This window comes from Garra rufa, chromosome 2 (assembly GCF_049309525.1).
Source record: "Garra rufa chromosome 2, GarRuf1.0, whole genome shotgun sequence".
NCBI lineage: Eukaryota > Metazoa > Chordata > Actinopteri > Cypriniformes > Cyprinidae > Garra > Garra rufa.
In genome coordinates, this window is record NC_133362.1 from 30,782,797 (window position 1) to 30,806,407 (window position 23,611).

The 23,611-nt window shown below is 37.2% G+C and overlaps 1 protein-coding gene across 1 annotated transcript in view; it reads right to left on the minus strand.

The window, feature by feature from the left end:
• akt3a (v-akt murine thymoma viral oncogene homolog 3a) overlaps nt 1–23,611 on the minus strand; it is a 124,926-nt gene that overhangs the window by 13,404 nt on the left and 87,911 nt on the right. The window contains exons 4-11 of the mRNA XM_073834085.1: nt 22,783–22,908; nt 17,404–17,515; nt 14,315–14,459; nt 11,300–11,431; nt 10,959–11,024; nt 10,406–10,474; nt 7,924–8,046; nt 6,335–6,463 (exon numbers count right to left, since the gene is read on the minus strand). Coding sequence (XP_073690186.1) covers nt 6,335–6,463; nt 7,924–8,046; nt 10,406–10,474; nt 10,959–11,024; nt 11,300–11,431; nt 14,315–14,459; nt 17,404–17,515; nt 22,783–22,908 — 902 coding nt within the window. The remainder of the gene's footprint in view (nt 1–6,334; nt 6,464–7,923; nt 8,047–10,405; nt 10,475–10,958; nt 11,025–11,299; nt 11,432–14,314; nt 14,460–17,403; nt 17,516–22,782; nt 22,909–23,611) is intronic.

Sequence of the window (23,611 nt, forward strand, 5' to 3'; positions counted from 1 at the left end):
GTGGGCGATATAACAGCAGACGCGATTAACCAGTAGAAATTTGTCAACCGATTTTTGTCTATTGTTGATTATTGTTACATGCTCTCGTGATGTTGTTGTGCTACATGGTCACAAAAACTTTTTGTTTGCACACATTTTTAAACATTATGGTTTAAAAACAAGTGATTTAAGCTGTTAAAACGCAATAAGCAGTGAAAGAGAACACATTTCGCTATATCCGTACGCTGTCTAAGAGACTGTTTCTGAGCACTGTCAGAGAGTCACGCGCATGTGAGGATTGTGCTCACAGAGCGCTGGAGTACTGAAACAGGTCATTTTTGCTGCTTTATAGGCCTTGAATGGTTAAATGTATGTGTTAAATGTATGTGTCAAAATGTCTGTCTTTGTAAGTATCCTCGTAAACACAGTAATTTAGGTTTTAAGCGCAAGCAAACAGCTAAGAAAAGAAAACATGTAACAGTATATTGGATCCGGGCAGCTCTTAAAGTGACAGCAGTCTGATATTCCTGCTGTCTGTCATTCATTTTAATCAAACAACAACAAAAGAGAAAATCTCTCACTGTCATGACTAAATCACTTTTGTAACGTTAATAGAAAGAAATATATATTTAATTTACACAGTGAAGAATACGCAGTGTTTTTATGCATTTGATTACTTTATACTATGTAGCATTTCTTAGTTATTTGTTCTTTATTTGTCCTATTGCTTAATCGCTAACTGTTTACTTGTCTTCAGTGAGCTTTAGTTGTAGTTTTTTGATTAATAATAATAATAAAAAAATATGATTACATTTCTAGGGTATCAAACATGTTGATATAATAAAGCTCTTATTTAAAGCAAAAATAACTATATTGTGATATATATTGTTACTGTGAAATAAAATGACTCAAATCGTGATATTTATAACCAGTGTTTTTTACTAGTGGGTGCAGGACACTATATTTCACTTATGTAAGTGATGATAGAAAAATAAAGTAAACTTTGACATATTATACCCAAAAATTCTTCATACAGTGGACTACCAGTAAATTTTATAAAAATTTGGGACCAAAAATTATTCAGACCATGTTTTGCTTAAGTGTTTTTTCTTTAATTGCTAAAGTGACCTTTCTACACCACAGACTGAACAAAATTAAGCACTGCTTGGTAACTGGTCGACCAAGTATTGATAGTTGTGTAAAGATCGTGATATTTTTGGTTGATGGTAATCCATTGCATACCTTTCTATCAAATTTATCTGACATTATCAAGATGAATTTGTTCTGACAGTTAAACTCTAAGTTTGTCATATTGTATTAATATTTTTTCAAAAACAAAGCTAATAAACTCTGATAATGTGAGAAATGTAAAAGGTGTCTGAATAATTTTTTTTAAAGGGCTGCACAAGAAGAGCTTGCCAAATTGTATTTCAAAATAAGCTGCTCATGTGTAACTTAACACTGAATCAATTTCAACTCCATAAGAGTTTCTAAATGAATGGCAGTTATGAACATCAGTTTTAATACATGAATATCAGTAGCTGATAATGGCAGCACTTCACACACTCTTATTGTAGTGCTTCTCATCACCAAACCCATGTCAGCATGAGCCAGCTCCGTCTCTCCGGGCCATCAGTGCTAGACTGATAAAAGCGTCTAAACATTCATTCGGCATTGGCGTCTCAGGTCAAAGATCCAGCACAGGATTCAGTTGGAACCTGGTAGCACAGTCCTAAAAGCCTGATATCGTTGGATCAAAGCTATGCTTTTGGGCAAGCGTCCCGGGCCCCAATTACCGAGGATGCTCATACACACCTTACCGGTAGCTCTTAAAATCTAGGTGTCAGAAAAAAGGTGGCTGGAGTTAGTGTACGATGCAGAGGAGCTCTTCGGAACGGAGAGTCGTGATTAATACGTCTGACTAATGACAAGGCTGGCTGGCACTGAGCCAGTTAAGCATATGCTCAGAGTAGTGTTATAATGATGTCTCTTCTCTGATCTTTAAAAACAGGCAGACCTGCATGAGTCAACAGCAGCATTCATTACTCTGTCTGATTAGGGAGCACAATGTGAACGTCCATGTGTGAACGCAGTGCTAACAACCTCCATACAGTGAGATGGGTGTATATGACTACTCCACTTATAAATGTCAGAGCAAATCTTCTGAATGGTACATTGTGTGCTTTGAACTACACTAACATTAGGGATCTGTAAGATTTTTTTAAAGAAACGTATATTTTTACTCAGAAATGACAGCTTTTTTTTTGCTCAGTAAGGACATTTATAATGCTACAAAAGATATACATTTCAATTGAATGCTTTATCAAAGAATCCTGAAAAAAATTGTCGCAGTTTCTACAAAAAAATGTTGCATCAACATTGATAATAATACAAAAGTACCAAGCTTTTGAACAGTAAAATGTTTAATGTTTTTTAAAGAAGTCTCTTCTGCTCACCAAGCCTGCTTTTATTTGATCCAAAGTACAGCAAAAACTACGCTTTTATTTTAGCATCATTACTCCAGTCACATGATCATTCAGAAATCATTCTAATATTCTGATTTGCTGGTCAAAAAACCTTTATTATTATTATGCTGAAAACAGCTGAGTTGAATTTTTTCAGGTTTCTTTGATGAATATAAAGTTCAGAAGAACAGCATTTATCTGGAATAAAAATCTTTTGTAACATTATAAAAGTCTTTATCATCACTTTTGATCAATTTAAAGCATTCTTGCTAAATAAAATGATTAATTTATAAAAAAAAAAAATACTACTGACTCCAAGGTTTTGAATGGTATAGTGCATAATGTTACAAAAGGTTTTTATTTCAGATAAATGATATATATATATTTAAATAGAAAGCAGTTATTTTAAATAGTAAAAATATTTCACAATATACTGCTTTTGCTGTATTTTGGACCAAATAAATGCAGGCTTAGTGAGCAGAAGAAACATTAAAACATTAAAAAATCTTACTGTTCAAAAACTTTTAACTGGTAGTGACACTGAAGACCGGAGTAATGGCTGCCGAAAATTCAGCTTTGCGTCAAAGGAATAAATTACATTTTAAAATATATTAAAATAGAAAACAGTTCTTTTAAATAGTAATATAATAATATTGCACATTTTTACTTTTTTATCAAATAAATGCAGCCTTGATGAGCATAAGAGACTTACTTTAAAAACATTAACTTACCAGGCCCAAACTTTTAAACGACTGAATGTTATTTGACAGAATAAATAAGTGTCATATCAAATGTGCTAAATGGTGTTGTTTTGAACTAAATTATTTATTATTTATTGCTAATATAACTAATAATTAACTAGTCTCGTGAGAACCAAGTTTTGTTTACAGCAAAGGAAAACCAGTCTCCTCTAGGCTTATATCGAAATATAAGCGGAAGCTAGGGATTACAGTTCATAACATTTTTCTTACACAAAAGCATCAATTTGCTTCAGAAGGCCTTTTTTAACCTTCTGTGTGGAAGACCTTTTATTACTTTTTACCCAATCATTGCTATTATAAAGCTTGGATGAGGCAACAGTTTTTAATATAACTCCGACTGTATTCATCTGAAAGAAGAAAGCTGTATACACCTAGGATAGCTTTCATTTTTGGGTGAACTACCCCTTTAAGTGTAATCTAAAACAAATTTAATAAGTGTGAGTTCAAATTACTCAGACAGAATGTGTGTGTTTATGCACGTCTAAGTCCAGGACTGGACAGGACTGTGTGTTCTGGAAGCAAACAGGAGCGTAAGCGAGGACGAGGACACCGTTCATGTGTGTGCGCGGCACGTATGGGCGGATTGTGCTGTTTGTCCTGGGAGTGTACGTGAGCAGCTCGGCTGCAGGCGGGGATGCGATTAATGCACACAGAGCCAGTTGGGGTCTCCCTGTTCCAGAGCCACAGGCGAGGAGGAGCGGCCGCAGGGGAGGAACAGGCCCCTGCTCGGACAGCCATGTGGCAGGGCTGCTGCTCCCAGGACTGGGCCCTTGGCAAGGCTGGCCGGGGAGGGATGGGACAGAGAGCCTGTGGCTCCACCAGCCCAGTTCCCCAGCAGGGCAGTGGAACAGACAGCCTCCATGAGCTTATCCCACTTTGGCCGGGCTACACGAGGATGCTTGCGCACATGCACACAGATAGGGGTGTGCGAAGTGCATACAAATATATGCACACATACTGTAAACACGCACGGATCACTGCTAAGCACCTGTACGCATCCTTCAAGAAGACGAACGTGAGCCACACCTGCATGCCGACAAACGCGCGTCCTGTAGGCTCATTTACAAAAAGATAATGTGCTCTGAATCACACCTGAAAACCAGGGATAATGTGTTTTATTGGTTGCAAACATGCTGTAGAGATGCTGCAATTACTAAATGCTAAAGATGTGACAGATGAGAACTCAATGACAGATGACATACAGCTTGTGAAAGCGAACTGTTATTAGAGAAGTATTTCTGTAAATGTATCTTCATTCATTCTCATTAGCACTTAAAACATTTGGTGAGGGCCAAATTTAAGCGAAACTATTCCAATTTCACTTCTGTAACCCTAAAAGAAAATATTTTTTTTTCCTCGAAATATCTTTCACACTCTCTCTCTTTCTTCTTTCTCTCTCTCTCTCTCTCTAATCCCCCTCTACTTTGCATCTCCAGAACTTGGCTCGGGCTGTGCTCTGTTATTTTTACACCAGTACGGCAGTATAGATTTCCAGGTTTCCCAGCCACCTTCTTCCAACCTTCCCCATCTGCCACCATCTGCCTCTGTTTAGCATGTACTTTTTTGTGCAATCACATACTCTTGTGAAAAATAACCAACACTCAAATCATCTCCTGGCACAGCGGCCAGGCTGAGCAAAACAAAATGTTGCGCCAAATTGTCTTCCGTACTTTTTCGAGTGGAATCTATATCCCCCCCTTCACTCCCGCTGCCGCCCCCTGCCCGCTCCCCCCTCCTGTCTATAAATATGGATTTAGCCACTGCAATCTGGGCACCATGTACACCTCTGGTTGGACAGAAGGTTGAACAGCAAACTACTGTTCAAAGAAACTAAAAGTGATAATTATTTTTGCTATTTAGAAGACATGATCTGTGCTCTGGTTTAGCAGGCTGCATTTATATTACTGATATAAATATCGAACACGTACAACACCTTTTATAAAGGCTATGCATATAATGGATCACAACGGAATTAATATAGTACTATAGTATTTATTATTATATACACCGCTGTTTAAATGTTTAGGGTCACATTTATTCAGCAAGAGTGCATTAAATTGATCAAAAACTGTTTGTGAAATTTATAATCCTGTTCATTTAAAGATTATGTTCATCAAAGAATCCTGAAAAAAATAATGCATCACAGTTTCCACAAAAATATTATAACAGCAACTGTTTTTTTCCTTCCAAATAAGAATATTAGAATGATTTCTGAAGGATCATGTGACACTGAAGACTGGAGTAATGATGCTGAAAATTCAGCTCTGGTGAATAACTAATAAATAAATTACATTTTTTATTATATCAAAATAGAAAACAGTTATTTAAAATTGTAATAATATTTCAAAATATTTCAGTTCTTTTTTTCTTTTTCTTTTTTTTTTGATCAAATAAATACAGCCTTGGTGAGCATAACAGATACAGTTATGTGTATTCATAATATTTTATTTACAGCGTTATGATTTATTTAGTTTTAATACATTTTATAAACAGTCTTTTAAATAATCGTAATCAGTCTCATATGTGACCCAGTACCACAACACCAGTCATAAGTAGCACAGGTATATTTGTAGCAATAGCCAGGCAGCAATACATTGTATGGGTCAACATTATCAATTTTTCTTTCAAGCCAAAAATCATTAGGATATTAGGATATTGTTTCATGAAGATATTTTGTAAATTTTCTACCATAAATATTTCAAAACTTACTTTTGATTGGTAATATGCATTGCTAAGAACTTTATTTGTACTGTAGGGAGCTCCTAATCATTACTGTATCTTTTAACCAAACAAGATGAGCAAGGCAACTTAATTCAAAATCATTGTAGTTGAAGAGCTTTATTATTATTGCTATGAGAGCAGTGTTAGTTTTTTGCTCTAAATCACATAAAAAGCAAGAGGTTAAACTTGTATTGTAAAATATTACTATGAGCTTGTATACAAGGCACTCCCATGTCATGACAGCTAAAACTAAAGCCATAGCTAAACTCATGATATGATCTTAAATCATAAATTTGCCATTTGTCAAAACTGATGGGCGTGTTCATGGTCTTCTGCATATGCTTAATAGATTACTCTGACAGTTCTGGAATAGTTACGGGTTGTGTTAATGATCAGGGGTTTCTTTACCTCTGGAGCCAGATACTCTGGCGTCCCACAGAAGGTCTTCATTGTAGCAGCATCAGTGATTCCTTCCTTGCAGAGGCCAAAGTCTGTAATTTTTATGTGACCATCTTTATCAAGCATTAAGTTCTCCAGCTGGGCAGAAAAGAAAAGAGTGAGGATTTGTTAACCTTTCGAAACAACTTAGAAGTTAACAAAACTTAAAAGCTCTTCTCAAATCTGATTCAAATTAGCACTTTGAATTGAATGAATTTATTTCATTTAGAGAAATGAATAAGTGACTGACGTAAAGTGTATTTTACTTCCTTTTTCATTAAAGGATTAGTTGACTTCCAGAATAAACATTTCCTGACAATTTACTCACCCCTATGTCATCCAAAATGTTCATGTCTTTCCTTTTACAATTGCAAAGAAATTAAGGGTTTTGAAGGAAACATTTCATTTTTTTCTTCATATAGAGGACTTCAATGGGGATCAGCGGGTTGAAGGTCCAAATTGCCTTTTCAATCCAGCTTCAAAGGACTCTACAATATCCCAACTGAGGAAAAGGAGCCTTATTTAGTGAAAAGATCTGTCCTTTTCTTGCACTAACTCTTCTTGCACTACCTTGACCTCCAAATTACATAGTCATGTTGGAAAGGTCACATGAGACATAGGCAGAAGTCCTGACCCAGTGTTTACAAAGCGAACATGCAAAGAAAGTCAAACACCCTTTACAAAATAAGGTAAAACAACAATATTGGGTGATTTAAAGTTAGAGGAGAAATTAGATGATAGTTTTTCACCCTACACTACCTTTTTGAACCAAAGTAAACTGTGAATTAACCACGCATCGCAGAAGTAGTGAAAGAAGAGCATTTGTGGTTAAAAAGTATATATATGACTAATCATTTAGCTGTAAGCTGGGATTGTGTAGAACTCTTTGAAGCTGCAATGAAACTGCAATTTGGACCTTCAACCTGTTGGCTCCCGCTACTATATGGAGAAAAATCCTGGAATGCTTTCCTCAAAAACCTTCATTTCTTTTCAACTGCAGAAAGAAAGAAATTAACATATTGGATGACAAGGGGGGTGAGTAAATGATCAGGAATTTTTTGTTCTGGAAGTGATCTAATACTTTAAAGCATCTTCATAATACAATGAACACAAACTGTCAACATGTACTGTATCGCATTCATGGTTGATAACTAATACTTGTACCTGAAGTGTATTAGCATTCTTAATACATTTTGTTTGTTAGTAATGTCTAAAAAAAGTGTCTTAAAAAAGTACATGGCTAATGTAATTATTCCTTGGAAGTGGAAAGAAACTTCAAGCCACATTAATTTAACCTTTTAATTTTAATGGCTAAGCTGTTTGTCCAAGTTTCTTGGCACTTCCACAACTGGCTTGGTCCAAGGCTGCGAGCAAAACACTGTGTCATCATCCACAGCCGCCAGAGTTTGACGTTTCCAAAAAGCGAAGAAAAAAGCCCCAAACTCTAGAGCTTTTAATTACATCTCGCGCGTCCCATGACATAGACTCGGATAAAGGCATCGCGACAGAACAAAACCTTCTCTCTAAATATATGAATTCTTTCCCCCTTTTCTGTTTACCTTGAGATCCCGGTACACAATCTTGGCAGAGTGCAGGTAGTCGAGGGCGGAAACGATCTCGGCGCCGTAGAAGCGCGTGCGGTCCTCGGAGAACACCCGTTCTCTCGACAAATGGAAAAACAGCTGCAGGGTAAACAGCAGGGACAGGATTGCAATAATTACTGATTTATTGGAGGAAATTAACACAACACAAACTGCCTCACATCGCCATATTGAGATGATAGATGGCGAGGCCCTCGGAGGACGCCCAGCGAACCCAGACAGCAGCTGGCACATCATCCCCGGCTTTCCAGAGACAGGCCGGCGCGGCCTGTTAAATCAGCATTTTAATCAATACACCAATCTTGTTAAAGGCAGCGCTGCCTGCTCATGGGCTAACGCTCCATTAAAGTGGCAAGAGCGCCCCGTCCCCTGCAATCATCTCCGCCGTATCTTTTATGGAGCGCCCCGTGCTTCCTCTCCCCTCTCCCGAGTCAGATGTCAAGGGTTTCTGTCAACTGTCTGGCCCTCGGCTCCACTTGAACCCGGCTTATAGAAATTACCCAGAAGCCCAATGAGGAGAGTCTGTCTATTAATTGCTGTGGGATGTTTGAATATGGCTGTCCGGGGAGAGCTAATGGCTCCGCTGATCAGCCGGAGGAGGGGGCGAGCGGGTGGCGTGCCGGGGACCGGGGTGGCCGAGGACAGGTGTGCCTTCATCAGAGCACTGGCAGCTGTGAATGTGGCGAGGCTGAAAGGGGAGAGACTGATGGGCTCTGCGCAGCGTGTGGAGGTTAGGGGCTCTGGCTGGACCAGGCAGGGGGAGCAGGTGACATTGCAGGCTGAGGGAATGAGAGCGAGATTGCCGCCTCTCTGATTAAACAGCACCGTTGGTGGTGGAATTTCATTTATCAAAACTTGAGCCCCTCAAGATGGAATCCTGCGCTCTGCCATATCAACAGAGTGACGCTGTCAAACTTCCACCAACTACATCCTGAGCCACTACAAGCACTCTAAACTTACAACATTACTACAATCAATGACATTTTAAACAATATTCACACTTTTCTACAAGCAATTGGTTGTTTAGTATCAAGTCTGGTGATAAATTTGTTAAGCAATACAAACAATCAACAACAAACTGGGTTCACAGGTAAAGTGAGTTATACCTAGTTCATAACAATAATTACAAAATAAATACTACTACTACTACTGCTAATATCTATCTACTTTTTATTATTATTATTTAAAAAATCCTTGCTACATGTACTGCGTTAGGCTAATCGGACTTGTCACAACACATATGTGACCCTGGACCACAAAACCAGTCTTAAGTAGCACATGGGTATATTTGTAGCAATAGCTAAAAATACATTGTATGGGTCAAAATGATTGATTTTTCTTTTATGCCAAAAATCATTAGATTAAATAAAGATCATGTTCCCTTAAGATATTTTGTACATTTTCTACTGTAAATATATCAAAACTTAATTTCTGATTAGTAATATGCATTGCTAAGAACTTCATTTGGACAAATTTATAGGCGATTTTCTCAGTATTTTGATTTTTTTTTTGCACCCTCAGATTCCAGATTTTCAAATAGTTGTATCTCAGCCAAATATTGTCCTAACAAACCATACATCAACAATTTACCCTTATGACTGGTTTTGTGGTCCAGGGTAACTTATATTGTTGCTCTTTTGTTGTTTTGATTAATTCTATTGCCCTCACTTGTTGCTTTAAATAAAAATTTTGGATACAATTTTAACCATGTAGATAGCAAAACAACTTTGCATAAAGTAATGAAATAAATAACAAATAATAATATTTATTACTATTATTTAAACAGTTGTTTTACGTTTTTTATCTATTTAAGTTGCATAAAATGTGCATAAAATAATAATAATACATGTCTAACCATTTAAAATATAAAGTAAAGCATAACGTATAAATAATAATTATACATGTTGCTATTGATTTAATATTAATTTTGGTTTGATCCATTTAGGTAGCAAAAATGTGCATAAAATAGTACATTTCTAAACATTTACAGTGCGAAAAACTGCATAAAATGATGTAAAAAAAAAACATTATTAATATTATTGTTGTTGTTGCTTCTATGAGACATTTGTTTTGAGGTAGCAAAACAAATCTGCATAAAAACAGCAACAACAACAATTATTATTATTATTATTATTATTTATAAACATAATTAAAAACACTGCTTCTACATATCATTTATTGGACATTAAAATACATTTTATCAGCTAAGATAATTTTGCTACTTGTTAAATTTTTTGCAAATGATAATAAAAAGTCTGTTCAAATTGTGAATGCATCACAAGATATGATCTTGCACTTAACTTTTCCCTGATAACAGATGAACCTTTTTAGCTCAGCACAGCCTCACAGTGAGTAAATAGATATTAGTGACGGCATTACTACAGAAATAGACTGTCTGCCAACACAGACATGCAAAATACAACTGCAGACACACACGTACCTCTCCTCCATTGACATACTCCATCACGAAGCATAGGCGGTCTTTTGTTTGGAACGAGTACTTCAAAGACTGAAACAGCAGGTGGATACACCATTAGAGGAAAAACAAAAGCAAAAAAACACTAAAACAAACACAACGTGAGAGACGCTCATCAAAATGTATGTGCCGAGAGAAGCGTTTGTCTCGAGAGAAAATGAAAGGAGCGTTTTTGAAAAGCTTTGCTCTTCTTCACAGGCCTTGATGCTAACTTTGAGGCAAGGTGAAGTTTACGAGGGAACACCAGCTTGACTGACAGTGGTAAATTGTTTTGCTAAACCTGCTGTGTATGTTGCGTGCCATACAACAGCATCTGGAGTGTCAGAAAATTACCTCTCGCTGGCGACTTCTCAACAGATGCAGAGCTACATTTAGGCCGCTAATTTCTTACAGTTTATTCTCTACATTATAATGAGGCTCCAGGGAAAAGCCAATCATATATACAAAAGCACTGTGAAGCTTTAAGGTCTCTGTGAATCCACTCTGAATGATAGTTCATTAGAAAATGTGCACTCACTGTTAAAAAAGGATGTCTTGTGTTTTTTAGTACTCTGCTTTCTGTAAGCGTGTGGGCCACTTCGTCCTACGGGAAGAAAGAGAAGGTGGATCATGAATTGTGTTTTCTCAAGATAAATCGGGTTTGCTTACAGTACATGTGCGCAGTCCTAGATTTAATGAGGATTTTATTACAAAGCTTCTCAAGAAAGGATGAGATTAAAATTATACTTTTATAACTGTGTTAAAATGTCATTACACACAACTTTGATATCTCAACCTAGATAAATAACACACAGTACAAAATGCCTCATCCTCAATGAAAAGATCATTTATTCACTAAATATTTCTCACGAATCTTACCTTGGCTATAATGACCTCTTTCTTTAAAATTTTCATTGCATAATATTTCCCGCTGGCCTTCTCCCTTACGAGAATGACTTTTCCAAAAGTGCCTTTTCCCAATAATTTTAAGTAGTCAAAGTCATTCATTGTCTGCAAAAAAACAGAAAAAGCAATAAATTGTCAGACTTACTGAAATGCAGTGCATATAATTGGGGTCTACATTTCTATTTTGTTAATGTAACTCAATCAGAATACGTCCACATCTCACGTCTCTGCTGCGGGGATGTAATCCTGCTGCTTAGAGACTTCGCTGCCACCAACACACTGACATGTTTGTACATTAGCTTGTTGTTTAAAAATGATGAAACTCACAGAAATACACTGCCTTATAAGACATTATCGAGAGAGAGTTTCATAATTTTGTGCAATTGAGTCGTAGGGTCTGTTTCATATATCCTGATTCAGCAGGGCTGCAGCGTAACCGCAGCTGTAGGCGTGCGTTGAGCTTTCACACTGACAGCGCTTCTGCTGCTGCTCGAGAAAGAAAATGGAGTAATTTCTAGGTTACTACATTTAGTATTGCTTGAATAAATTATAAAATGTTATTTGGGAGTGTGCCAGAACTAAACTTGATTATCATGAGATCCAATTTACATTTTAGTGACAGAAAATAAACTCTACAGAGCAGCTACAAACTGCCTAAACCACCGGAATCGAACAATGGCTGAGAGTTTGTTTCCCAACTTTATAATGCTTGTATAGCAAAAAGGGATGTAACGATATTATCAATATCATGGTATCGCATTAGCAAAACTGTCTCGATGTTATCGTGGTCACGTGACGATATGAAACGATATAGGTCGTTGACAGTGTAGGTTGACAGTATCTGTCAAACAAACTAAAACCGAAAGCACAATATGGCTTCATCCCTTTTTTAAATCTGCTTTCGCTGTGCATTTCAAAACAAAGCATGCACTTCGTTCAGGCGATCAGCTCATGATCCGGTGTTTTCCGCACCTCAGAATGGCTCAGTTCACAGTGAATGCATTGAACTCGTTTATTGCATGTGCTGTGAGATTAGCGCATGTTTAGGAGCGCAACGTACAGCATTTCACTAAACTTGTAGTGAGATGCGTAAGCCTGTTTTCACTTAAGCTGGAGTTTTCCTTCAAAATAAAAGCTCTGCTGTAATTTTCGTCAAAATAAATATCTCTTTCAAGTGTAGAAATTAGGAAAGAAGTATTGTATTTTCCCTGCAGTAGTGTAAAGCAAAAATAACATGCCTATGAAATATTCATTTTCATTTATTGTACAGTGCAGATGTTTTACAATATATAGCTATTACTGTCATAGGAATAACAATAACATAAAATTGTATTATTATTATATTTTAATTAGTTTGGCTTCTAAAACACCAATGTGGATGTGTAAGTTTTCTTAGTTAAGAACATGGGTTGGAGCTCTTAATTTTGAACTCTCAAAGTGCATTAGATAGAAGAATTTAACTTTAACTTTTCAAGTCTTCATTTGTCTTTTTTTAAATATTGCAATAAATATTGTATTGTGGACTTCATATCGCGGTATTTTTGTATTGTGAGATTTTGATATCATTACATCCCTAATAGCAAAATATGTTGACAAACATGTTTATAGTGTATTTTCATTGTCTTTGCTGCTTAGTTCATCACATAATGTTGGGCTGAACATCCAAACTTGTACTATCAGGCACAAAAATAGTCCTTAAAGAAATAGTTTATCCAAAAATTTAACATTTACTGGTGGAAGTGTTATTATTAATTATGAACTAGTATTTCGGCCAGAAGTTAAATCGCTTTGAGAGATGTGTTTGATGAGAGACAGCTTTTAGCTTCACAAGATATTAAAGCGATAGTTCAACCAAAAATAAAAATTACCCCATGATTTACTCACCCTTAAGCCATCCTAGGTGTATATGACTTTCTTGTCAGACAAATACAATCAGAGGTATATAAAAAAATGTCCCAGCTCTTCCTAGCTTTATAATGGCAGTAAATGGGTGTTGAAATTTTGAAGTCCAATAAAAAGTGTAACCATCCATCATAAAAAGTACTCCACACAGCTCTAAGGGGTTAATAAAAGCCTTCTAAAGCGAATCGATGTGTTTGGAAAAATATCCATATTTAAAAGTATAATCTCAGTCTGAAAATTTTGCATGTTAATAAATAAAAAAATCTCACGTTGTGACAATCACGTTTATACACTGCCTCCGAAACTTTCGTCCATCATAGAAAAGTTCGGATCAGGTTCGATTTTCTGTGTTTTCGCATCCGTAGCAAGCGTTTTGTTAGCAAAGGATGATGAATACGAAAAACACTAAAAAAAAGCAAGATTCAGTGTGCAATGACCTTTACGCTAACTGTTGTACGTGCATTCACGATGGAGTGGCGTTCCAGCAGGATGACATGACATTGGCGAACATGGAACATGGAAGTGAAGTACAAAATGAGGATTTGTAAAGAAAAATTTCGATTTTGATATAAGCCAAGACGAGACTGGTTTTCCTTTGCTGTAAAAAAAAAAAACTTGGTTCTCACGAGACTAGCATATTCTTATGCTTATGTCCCACATCATCTGCTGAAACGCCACTCTCTTGTAAACGCACGTACGACAGTTAGCAGAAGCTAGGGATCACTGTTTATAAAGTTTTAAATAGGGATATATCAATTTACTTCAAAACTTTTCATCATGGAGGGGTGCACTTTATTGGACTTTAAAATCTCAACAGACATTCACTGCCATTATTACACAAAGTCATATAAACCTAGGATGGCTTGAGGGTAAATCATGGGATAATTTTAATTTTTGGGTGAACTATCTTTTTATTTGATAGACTGGAACTCTCATTCTGACAGCACCTATTCACTGCAGATGATCCATCATCACCATGGGTGAACCTTAATTGCATAACCTTTTGCTGGTTTCTACTATTCAGTTTCCCAATGTCCAAAGCTTATGCTGTCTGCAGCAAACATCGAAATCCGTATTTGAAAGCACCTTGCGTTTGTGATGGCTGATCGATGTGTCCATTTCCTCCTCTCCCAAGTTGTCTATCTGTGAGGTGGGACTACACTGGATGCGTTCCTCTTCCTGTCTTTGGAGTTTATCTGCCACCATCTGGATCGCCTCTGCCCACTCATCCCTTTGGAAACACACACAAAAGCCATTCATTAAAACAAAAATCACTGCTAAATATTTCAAGAATACGCTTGAGAGATGCTAAACGAGCAAATGGTTCAGTTATAAATGTAAACCGAAATACGAATGTGACCTTTTTACGTTGTTGAAGACATCAGGCCAGACCATCTGAGTAATTCACAAGGCCGTTCTCACTAGGTGACAGTATAATCTAATATGAGTGGGGAAGCCGCCCCTCTCTGCGAATAGTGTCTCCCTCCATTGAGTTTTCATTTGTTGTGCAGCACAACATCTGTTGTGTAGAATCAGCGGTGCATTCATGTTTTTGAGCATGTGTTAGTTTAATAATGATGGATTCATCTGAGCGAAGCTAGCAGTTTCTCACTGTTTCACGAAAGCAGACTGAACCAGACAGTAGAGCTATGTGATAGAACACAGTACTACAAGTTTACAGTGGTATATATTCATATAATTTAGCAACTTTTGCTTCCCAGCTCAAACTATGTGTAAAAAAGTAATATATACTGTATATGTATTTTTCTTAACACAGAATTACTGCATGAGTTGACAGCCAGTTTCATTTCCTCTGTTGGCCAAGCTTGTTCAATTATTGCATAAGGTACAGATTTAGTATTGATACAGAGGTACCAGAGGCTGGTATTGTACCAAAGCAAAAATTTTGGAATTGATCCAACCCTACCAGGCAGAGTCTGCAAACTTGCACTCTTGTGCATTGCCATTTGTTAGCAGGGAACCCTCAAAAAGAATAAGACATGGAAATATTTATTATCTCCAACATAATGTATGGATTTCCATTCTGGCTCTTTTTTGTTTTTTTTCAGAGGAAGCTACAAACCCCACGGTGTATGTCACGTTCCAATTATACTGCATTTGAAATCCCAAGGCAAATTCAAGATCCATTGGGTTAACACAGTAACATATACGAAGGGCCCCTGCATACCCTCTCAAGGTCGTGCGGATGAATGGATGTGGAGTGGTTTGGTGTATAATGAGCGGTTTTTGCTAATGAGAGATAAAGGCTTTGAATACAGTCTGGCATGAAGCCAGCTGTCACCACATCTCTCCTCCTCACATGTAGGCCTGCAGTTTCTGGGCCTCTGCCAGTACGCCGTGTCCCGCTCCTGTTAAGAGCTGTGTGTGTGTGTGGGGTAAACAAAGTGCGCATTGGACTGCAATGCCCTGTGATAGATAGACAAGCAAGTTAGGAGTGCAAGGATAAACGGCTCAGTGTCTGTTCATATCTTTTGTGTGATTAGATGTTCTCTCGGTCTCTTTCAAGCACTGTTATAAGGTCTGCTCAACCATTGTTACCCCAAAAAGATACTGACAACAATAATGGACAAATATTTCTCAGCTTTTTGGACACGGGAGAAATCAAATCCTAGTTATCATAGCTGAATGGTATGGCAATCAAAATGAAATAGGTTTGGCTATTTTTGTAAAGAAAATAATAAACCTATTAAAAGTTGATGTGTGTTTTTTCGCAGAAAACTGCGTATTTGTCAGCCAACAGACTGAAACTAAAAGAAGATGCTGTGCCGACTATAATGGATCCGACAGTAATGTTGCACCACATAAGTGTGAGTAACTGTTTTTATTATGTGGTTACTATTGCTTTGTCTGTTATTACAGATCGTTTGATATGTACTGAGTATTTGTGCGTTATTATTCTATGTGTTGACGGAATTTCAACTGAAACAGAAAGACAGGGCGGGACTGCTTTTTTAAATAGCCAATAGCATTTTGTTTATATCACAGCTTGGGCCAGAGCTGTTGAGCTGGTTAAAGATGAAATTGACAACGCATGACAGCCACAAGCTCATCCATTTTGCGTTATATATATATAAAAAAACATTCTGTGTACATATCTTGGTACAAATTTTTCATATAAATGTAGGTACACACGCACACAAATTCACCATCTTTTCTGCATTTCACCTCGACTCTAGTTTGTTTCCTAATCTAGCGTTCTAATAAACCTGGCATTGTACACTGTGAATATTTCTGGATCTGTGATAGACTGCTTAAAGCATCTGCTAAAAGCATAAATGCAATCACTACATTATCAGCCAAGCAATTGCTATGGTATATCATATTTTCTACTGTTCATTATTAATGCTTTAATTATTAAATTATTAAATAGAGTAGTAGAGTTAGTAGCAGTAAAATTAAGTAGAATAATAGAGTTCTCATTTCTTTTTGTATGAGGTGGTGGCCAAACAAGGAGTTTTGTTAAGTTGTAGTAACTCTATAACATTAAAAATAGTTTACATTGTTGCTCTAATGGACACTTGTGACCCTGGACCACAAAACCAGTCATAAGGGTCAATTATTTTGAAATGGAGATTTACACATCATCTGAAATTTGAAAAATAAGCTTTCAATTAATGTATGGTTTGTTAAGACAATAGGACAAGATTTGATATACAACTATTTGAAAATCTGGAATCTGAGGGTGTAAAAAAAAAATCGAAATATTAAGAAAATCTATATTTTCGATATTGGACAACTCGAAGAAGCAGAAGCCATAGAAGAAGTCAAAGAAAAAGTCGAAGGAGCAGTAGTCGAAGAAAAAGTTGAGGAGGCAGAAACCATAGAAGAAGTCAAAGAAAAAGTCGAAGAAGCCACAGTCTAAGAAAAAGTCAAAGAAGCAGAAGACGAAAAGTGTCAAAGATGCAAAAGTAAAAGAAATATTACTGCATATTACTAATCAGAAATTAAGTTAGGAAATGTACAAAATATCTTCATGGAACATGATGTTTACTTAATAATGATTATTGGCATAAAAGCAAAATCTATAATGTTAAACCATACAGTGTTTTTTTTTTTTACAAATTGCTACAAATATACCACTGCTACTTATAACTGGATTTGTGGTCCAGGGTCACATATAATTGAGTGTTTTTTACATTAGAAACCATTCTCACCTTTCTTCTAGCGTGTCCACGTGGAAGGTCCTCTCTATGACTGTAGTCCATTGTAGACACCTAATAATAAAAGTGTTCGGCTTTGGTCGTTCAGTTTTCATCAGCTGGCATTCTGAAATGACAGAAAAGGAAATTGTAGCCACAATAAATTTCATGTGCACAATGGAAAAAAAAAAACAGACACAATATAAATATACACTTAAATCACAGGCAGGGTGAAATCTGACCTGAATACTAAAGCAAAGCCAGCCCACTTCCTAACTCTCCGGCTGCGAGTGTTTGCCATTGTCAGAGTGTTTTATTTGATAAACAGAGGGGAGCAGCGAGTCCGATGTAAAACAAATGGCCATTAGCAGCGAGGAGGCAGCGGGTGGGAGAGAGCCACGGTGAGATGAACGAGCGAGAGGTACATTTGCTGGAATTTCATATACAGCGCCACATCAGCCACTACCCAGTCAGACAGAAGTAACGCACATCTTGGATACTTTATGAAAGTAGCAGGGGACAGAGGTGACGTTCAGACTGGGCTCAGATTTTGGGGACAATGCCCAGACGACAGGTGAAACGCAACAACGGCCTGGGCTGCCAGTCCCATAATGAGAGCTCTCAGCTGGCCAATTCCAGCCACCTCTGAATGACGGCAGGGCCTAAATTTAGACAGGAAGGTTAATGACGACACCGCTAAGGTCACGAAGCCACGCACTGTACAGAACATCTACCTGGGCAGTAGAGGGAAAATCGAGTCCCACGCTGAGTGCAGAAAACAAGGTCACAGCAGCCAGAATGTGACACCTCAGGAGGAGAGGAGGCAGAGCTGACAGTATTGTTTGCTTTGCCACATTAGATCACAGATGACGAGCATTGCTTCAAGCAAGAGTCGCTAAGGAAAGCTAGCATGCCAATTAAACAGCCCAGAAGCTGCGACTTCCGATGCTTGCAACATGCAACATCTCTTAAAGGTTTTCTCAATTCCAAAATAAGGTTGAGATGGTGCCAACGCACAAAAACATCAGGAGACAAAACGCCGCATTCAGCTGTGTAAATGTTAGTGAGAATTGTCTTTGAAGGAAAAGGTTAGAGGGTTAAAAAACTAAAATAAAAGTTGCCAGATCTTTAAAACAAATCTAGCTTAGAAGTGTTAAGTACTTAGAAATGTACTCTTTGCATTCAATTAGTTTTATAAAAACTGTCATACTATTTTTAACAGAAGTTTTTTTTTAATACTATGAAGTATTATTACAATTTAAAACAACTATAGTTAATATATTTTAAAATGTAATTTATTCCTGTGATGGGAAAGCTGAATTTTCTGCATCATTACTTCAGAAATCATTCTAATATGTGGATTTGCTGCTTATTCAGGATTTGTTGATTCAAAAACTGAATTTATTTGAAATATATTTTTCAAAATTTACTGTTCTTCCTTTATATATACACTGCTGCTTAAATGTTTGGGCTCAGTGTGACTTGTAATGTAAAAAAAAGTCAAGGCTGCATTTATTTGATCAAAATTACAGAAAAAAACAGTAATATTGCAAAATGTTATTACAATATAAAACAATGGTTTTTATTTTAATATACTTTCAAATGTAATTTATTCCTGTCATGCAAAGCCAAATTTTCATCAGCTGTTACTCCAGTCTTCAGTGTCACATGATCCTTCAGAAATCATTCTAATATGCTGATTTATTATTAAAATGATCAATGTTGGAAACAGTTATGCTGCCAAATATTTTTTTGAAACCTGAAATTTTTTTTTTCAGGATGCTTTGATGAATAAAAGGTTAAAAAGAGCAGCATTTATTCGAAATATAAATCTTTTCTAACAATGTAAATCCCTTTTTATTACTTTATAAAAGTGTTAATTTCTAAGAAGAATAAAAAGAATAAAAATGTACTGACCCCTAACTTTTGAACAGTAGTCTATATTGTTAGAAAACCTTTCTAGTTAAAAAAAAATGCTGTTCTTTTTAACCTTTTATTGATCAAAGAACCCTGAAAAAAGTAGCACAGGTTCCAAAAAATATTAAGCAGCACAACTGTTTTCAACATTGATAATAAATCAGCATATTAGAATGATTTCTGAAGGATCATGTGACACTGAAGACTGGATTTTAAAATATATTCACATAGAAAACAGTTATTTGAAATTGAAATAATATTTCACAATATATTGAATGCGGCCTTGATGAGCATAAGAAACGCCTTTAAACACCATTAAAAATCTTACTGATCCCAAACTTTTGAGCGGCAGTGTATATATATTTAAAAAATCCAACGGTACGTATAAATCAGGGTTTCCATCTTTGGTGGTGGAAGCTCTAAACGGAACAAATTGGTGGATCTCACCGTGTGAAGCGATTTGTCATATGCTGCAATCATTGTTAAAAAAGACAAATTGGTCAATATGGACTGCGGTGTACTAGGGAGCAGATGCAGGGCTGGTCAGGCTTCGTACAGGACTCTGTGAGAGCGGTCCGGAGGAAAGGCAGTCTGGTGGCAGCTCGTTGCACAGGGGGTGAGAGCGATGCCATTTCAGAGAGTGCATTAGGCTATCAGCCTCCCAGCACCACCTGGCCTCCCAGCTTTCTGCAACAGATGTGGCAATCCTCTCCCACTGCCAAGCGGCCCAGGCCGGATGTATGGCCACCCTTCGCTCCTCCAGCCTTTAGATTAAAACCTGGCTGGGCCTTTTGACGGATGGAGGGATGGGGAGCCGCTCACAGCACGTGTCCAGAAACCAGCGCTGAAAGCCATGCGCTTGAGGCTGAGTTGTGTTCCAGAAGTCACAGCTTTCAATGATTTTATTCCACTGAAATATAATATTTATTCACCAAAAATCTTTTAAAGGGGTCGTGAACTGCCTTTTTTTATTATTTTGTACTGTTCTCTGAGGTCCACTTATAATGCTATCATGATTATTACATCAAAAACATCATAATTTAGATATAATAGGCTATTTTCTGTCCTGTTTTGACTGTCCTCATCTGAACGCTCTGTTTGAATAGAAAGGCAATGCAAAGATTGTGTTTTTCCACAGCTTGGCACTGCACATCATCTTCTTTATCATTTGGTTTCTGCGTAGACCTGCATTTGCCTCTATCATTATTTATGCATGTGCGAATCGGTGGGCGGGAATAAAAAGGCAGTGATGTAGAAGCAGGCATTGATCTTCTTCTGCAGAGGCGGTGTTTAGCCACACTATTACATCATAAAGTGGAACATCTTGTCATTGTGGCAGATTGAGCTCAATATAAGCTGTTTTTAGACTAACAAGAAAGGTTTGAGTTCTGAAACGTACAGGATGTTTTTATAGTACAAAGACCGCTCATATATCAAAAGAATTTTAATTTCTCAGTTCATGACCCCTTTAAAAACTCAGATAAGTAGAATGAAGTGAAACAGAACTGCAAAGCATTATGGCTAAATCACATTTTTGCACATGTGAAAGGATCCCAACATTAGAAAGGATCATTTCAGATTTGCCTTAATAGCTTGAGTGGTATTTCTGCACTTGTTTTGTGAGACTTTTGAAATATACCACAAACTTTTGGTCATTTTACATGTTCATAATTTAAAGGTACATTGGCAAAAACAGCCTGTTTTTTTCTAATGGTCAGAGAGAAATTCTATTACGGCTTGCATTATATTAAATTGTTAAAATGATTAAATTATTACTTTAAAGGTCCCATATTGTACACATTTCTGGAGGTTTATTTTAGTTGTTGATGTCCTTAAGAATATGTATCTGCGGTATAAGTGCCAAAATCCATCTCAATATATTTTTACAGCTCCTTTTTTAGGAGCTCTGTCAAGAACAGGTCGATTTTGGCCCGTCTAATTAATATTCATGAGCCTCTCTTCTGATTGGCCTGTTGTTTTCTGAGTGACGCACAGCCAGGCCAACCACAAATAACTACAGTTATGCATGCTGTAGCCTAGCCCAGAGCCATAGAGAGATCCTAGCCTGCTGATACTCAACAGGATATTTCAGAATGATCATTAATGTTTTTTCTTTTTCAAACACCGAATGCAGTAAGCTACGTAACTGTTGCTTTAGTAAAGCCCCTTTCACAATGCACGCTGATTCTGGAAAATTACAGGAACGAGCGCTGTGTGAACAAAAGCCAGAACCAAATGCCATAAAGGCAGTGTTGTAGTGATGATGCACGTTACCGTGTGACTCTTCACAAAGGAAAAATACATGCAAAGTGGAATGAAGCAGCGATCAGGGAGCTCCTCACTATCAGCGCAGAAGCACAGATTGTTCGTCAGGTTAGTTTACGTTTAGTGAAATGTACGCGTCGCATTACACCTCACATCCAAATGTCACATGTCTTTACGAGTTGTGTGTAAAGCACGCACAGATTCCGGAAAACAACTGTGAATGAACAAATCATGGGACAAATTATCTGTTTATTTTCCGGAATGGCTGAGTGAAAGAGGCTGAAGTTGACTGCCACTGGTCTCTTATGTTAACGTTGTTCTGAAGCCTGTGCAATGATGTAGTTTCCTGACATCCATAGACTGAACAGCGTTTTCTCGACTTGTTTTCGTGTTGTTGTTGCTTAGCAATAAAATGGACGCGATGTTGTTGGGGGTTTGACAAAAGGAGGGTGGGACGGTGGTTGCTGCTAAGGGTGGTGACTGAAGGCAGTGACTTTTACAGAAGTCACAGCAGCTCGTGAAAATGAACAGCTACTTTAAGCAGGCTGTGTGCATCTTCCTGTGGATTGACTGTTTTGAAACTTATATGGTAGTTACATAGCCCCTAGACCTCAGTTATCATGAAAAAAGCCAGGAAATTTCGATTTTGACAATATGGGACCTTTATATGTTTAAATTATTCCCACAATAGACTATTAAAAACCACATTGTGCTTATCTGTGTTAGCAATTTTTAGCTGTCAAATTAGTATATGGACATACTGTACACTACCAGTCAAAAGTTTTTGAACAGGAAGATTTTTAATGTTTTTTAAAGAAGTCTCTTCTGCTCACCAAGGCTGCATTTATTTGATCCAAAGTACAGCAATACTTTTTTGAAATATTTTTACTATTTAAAGTAATTGTTTTCTATTTGAATATATTTTAAAATGTAATTTATTCCTGTGATTTCAAAACTGAATTTTTAGCATCATTACTGCAGTCACATGATCCACGATATTACTGCCTTTGCTGTATTTTGGATCAAATAAATGCAGGTTGGTGAGCAGAAGAGAATTCTTTTAAAAAAAACACTAAAATCTTACTGTTCAAAAACTTTTGACAGGTAGTTTAACTTTGGACTTAATACAGATCAGTGAATTCAGTCTTTTCATAGAGATTAAAAGAAAAATGTACAAAATTGTATGTGTCTTGCTTTGAAGGCATCACTTACTTGCAACAGAGAAGTTATTGAGAGGGTAGGGAAGATCTGCATCCTGTGGCTTCTCCTTATATCCGATAAAGGACCCATCGGTTTTTAGCAGGAAGTAGCGAGGTCTCCAATTCTTAATATATTCACCTGTGGAAAAAAAAGAAACATTTATTTAAAAGACATGACCTCAAAAGACTTATGCAAATACACGCACAATAAAAACTCAACCTCCCATTCACACTTTCTTTTCTTTTGCACAGAACTGTGAGAAAACACATTACCAGCTTTGATTAAATCGTTTCGAGTAGAGACCAACTGCATGCATTAATACCACAAGATTAATATCCCAAACGCACAGAATGAACACGATTAGATGGTGCTTATCCATCGAATTGACTTAATTTTGACTTTGCATATGACTAAACACAGGATTAAAATGTTAACATGTTTACCGCAGCTAGTCCAGCTGTCAGCTACTGAATCATCTGCCTAAATCTGAGGGCAGGTGTTAGAACAAGCCAAACCAGGGACGGTGGCACCAGGTTGGCTTACAGTAAAACGCGTGCGGAAACGCACCACACAGGGGGTCACAGAATCCACACAGGGGGCAGCACAGACACCTTTAACCTTTCTATGCTAAAGCCTCAAAAAACAACATCTGCTGAGCAGCTGGTCATGCCGTATTATCATGCAAAACTTCTGGTGCAACAGCCTGTGCTATCTAATAATAAACAGCAGGATTACAAGGGTGTCAGCATCACCACGCAGGGGGCAAAGCCGCACGCACACACAGTCCAATAACAGGCTTCAAGAGTGATAATGCACACAACATCTGCCTGCTGAGTGATGC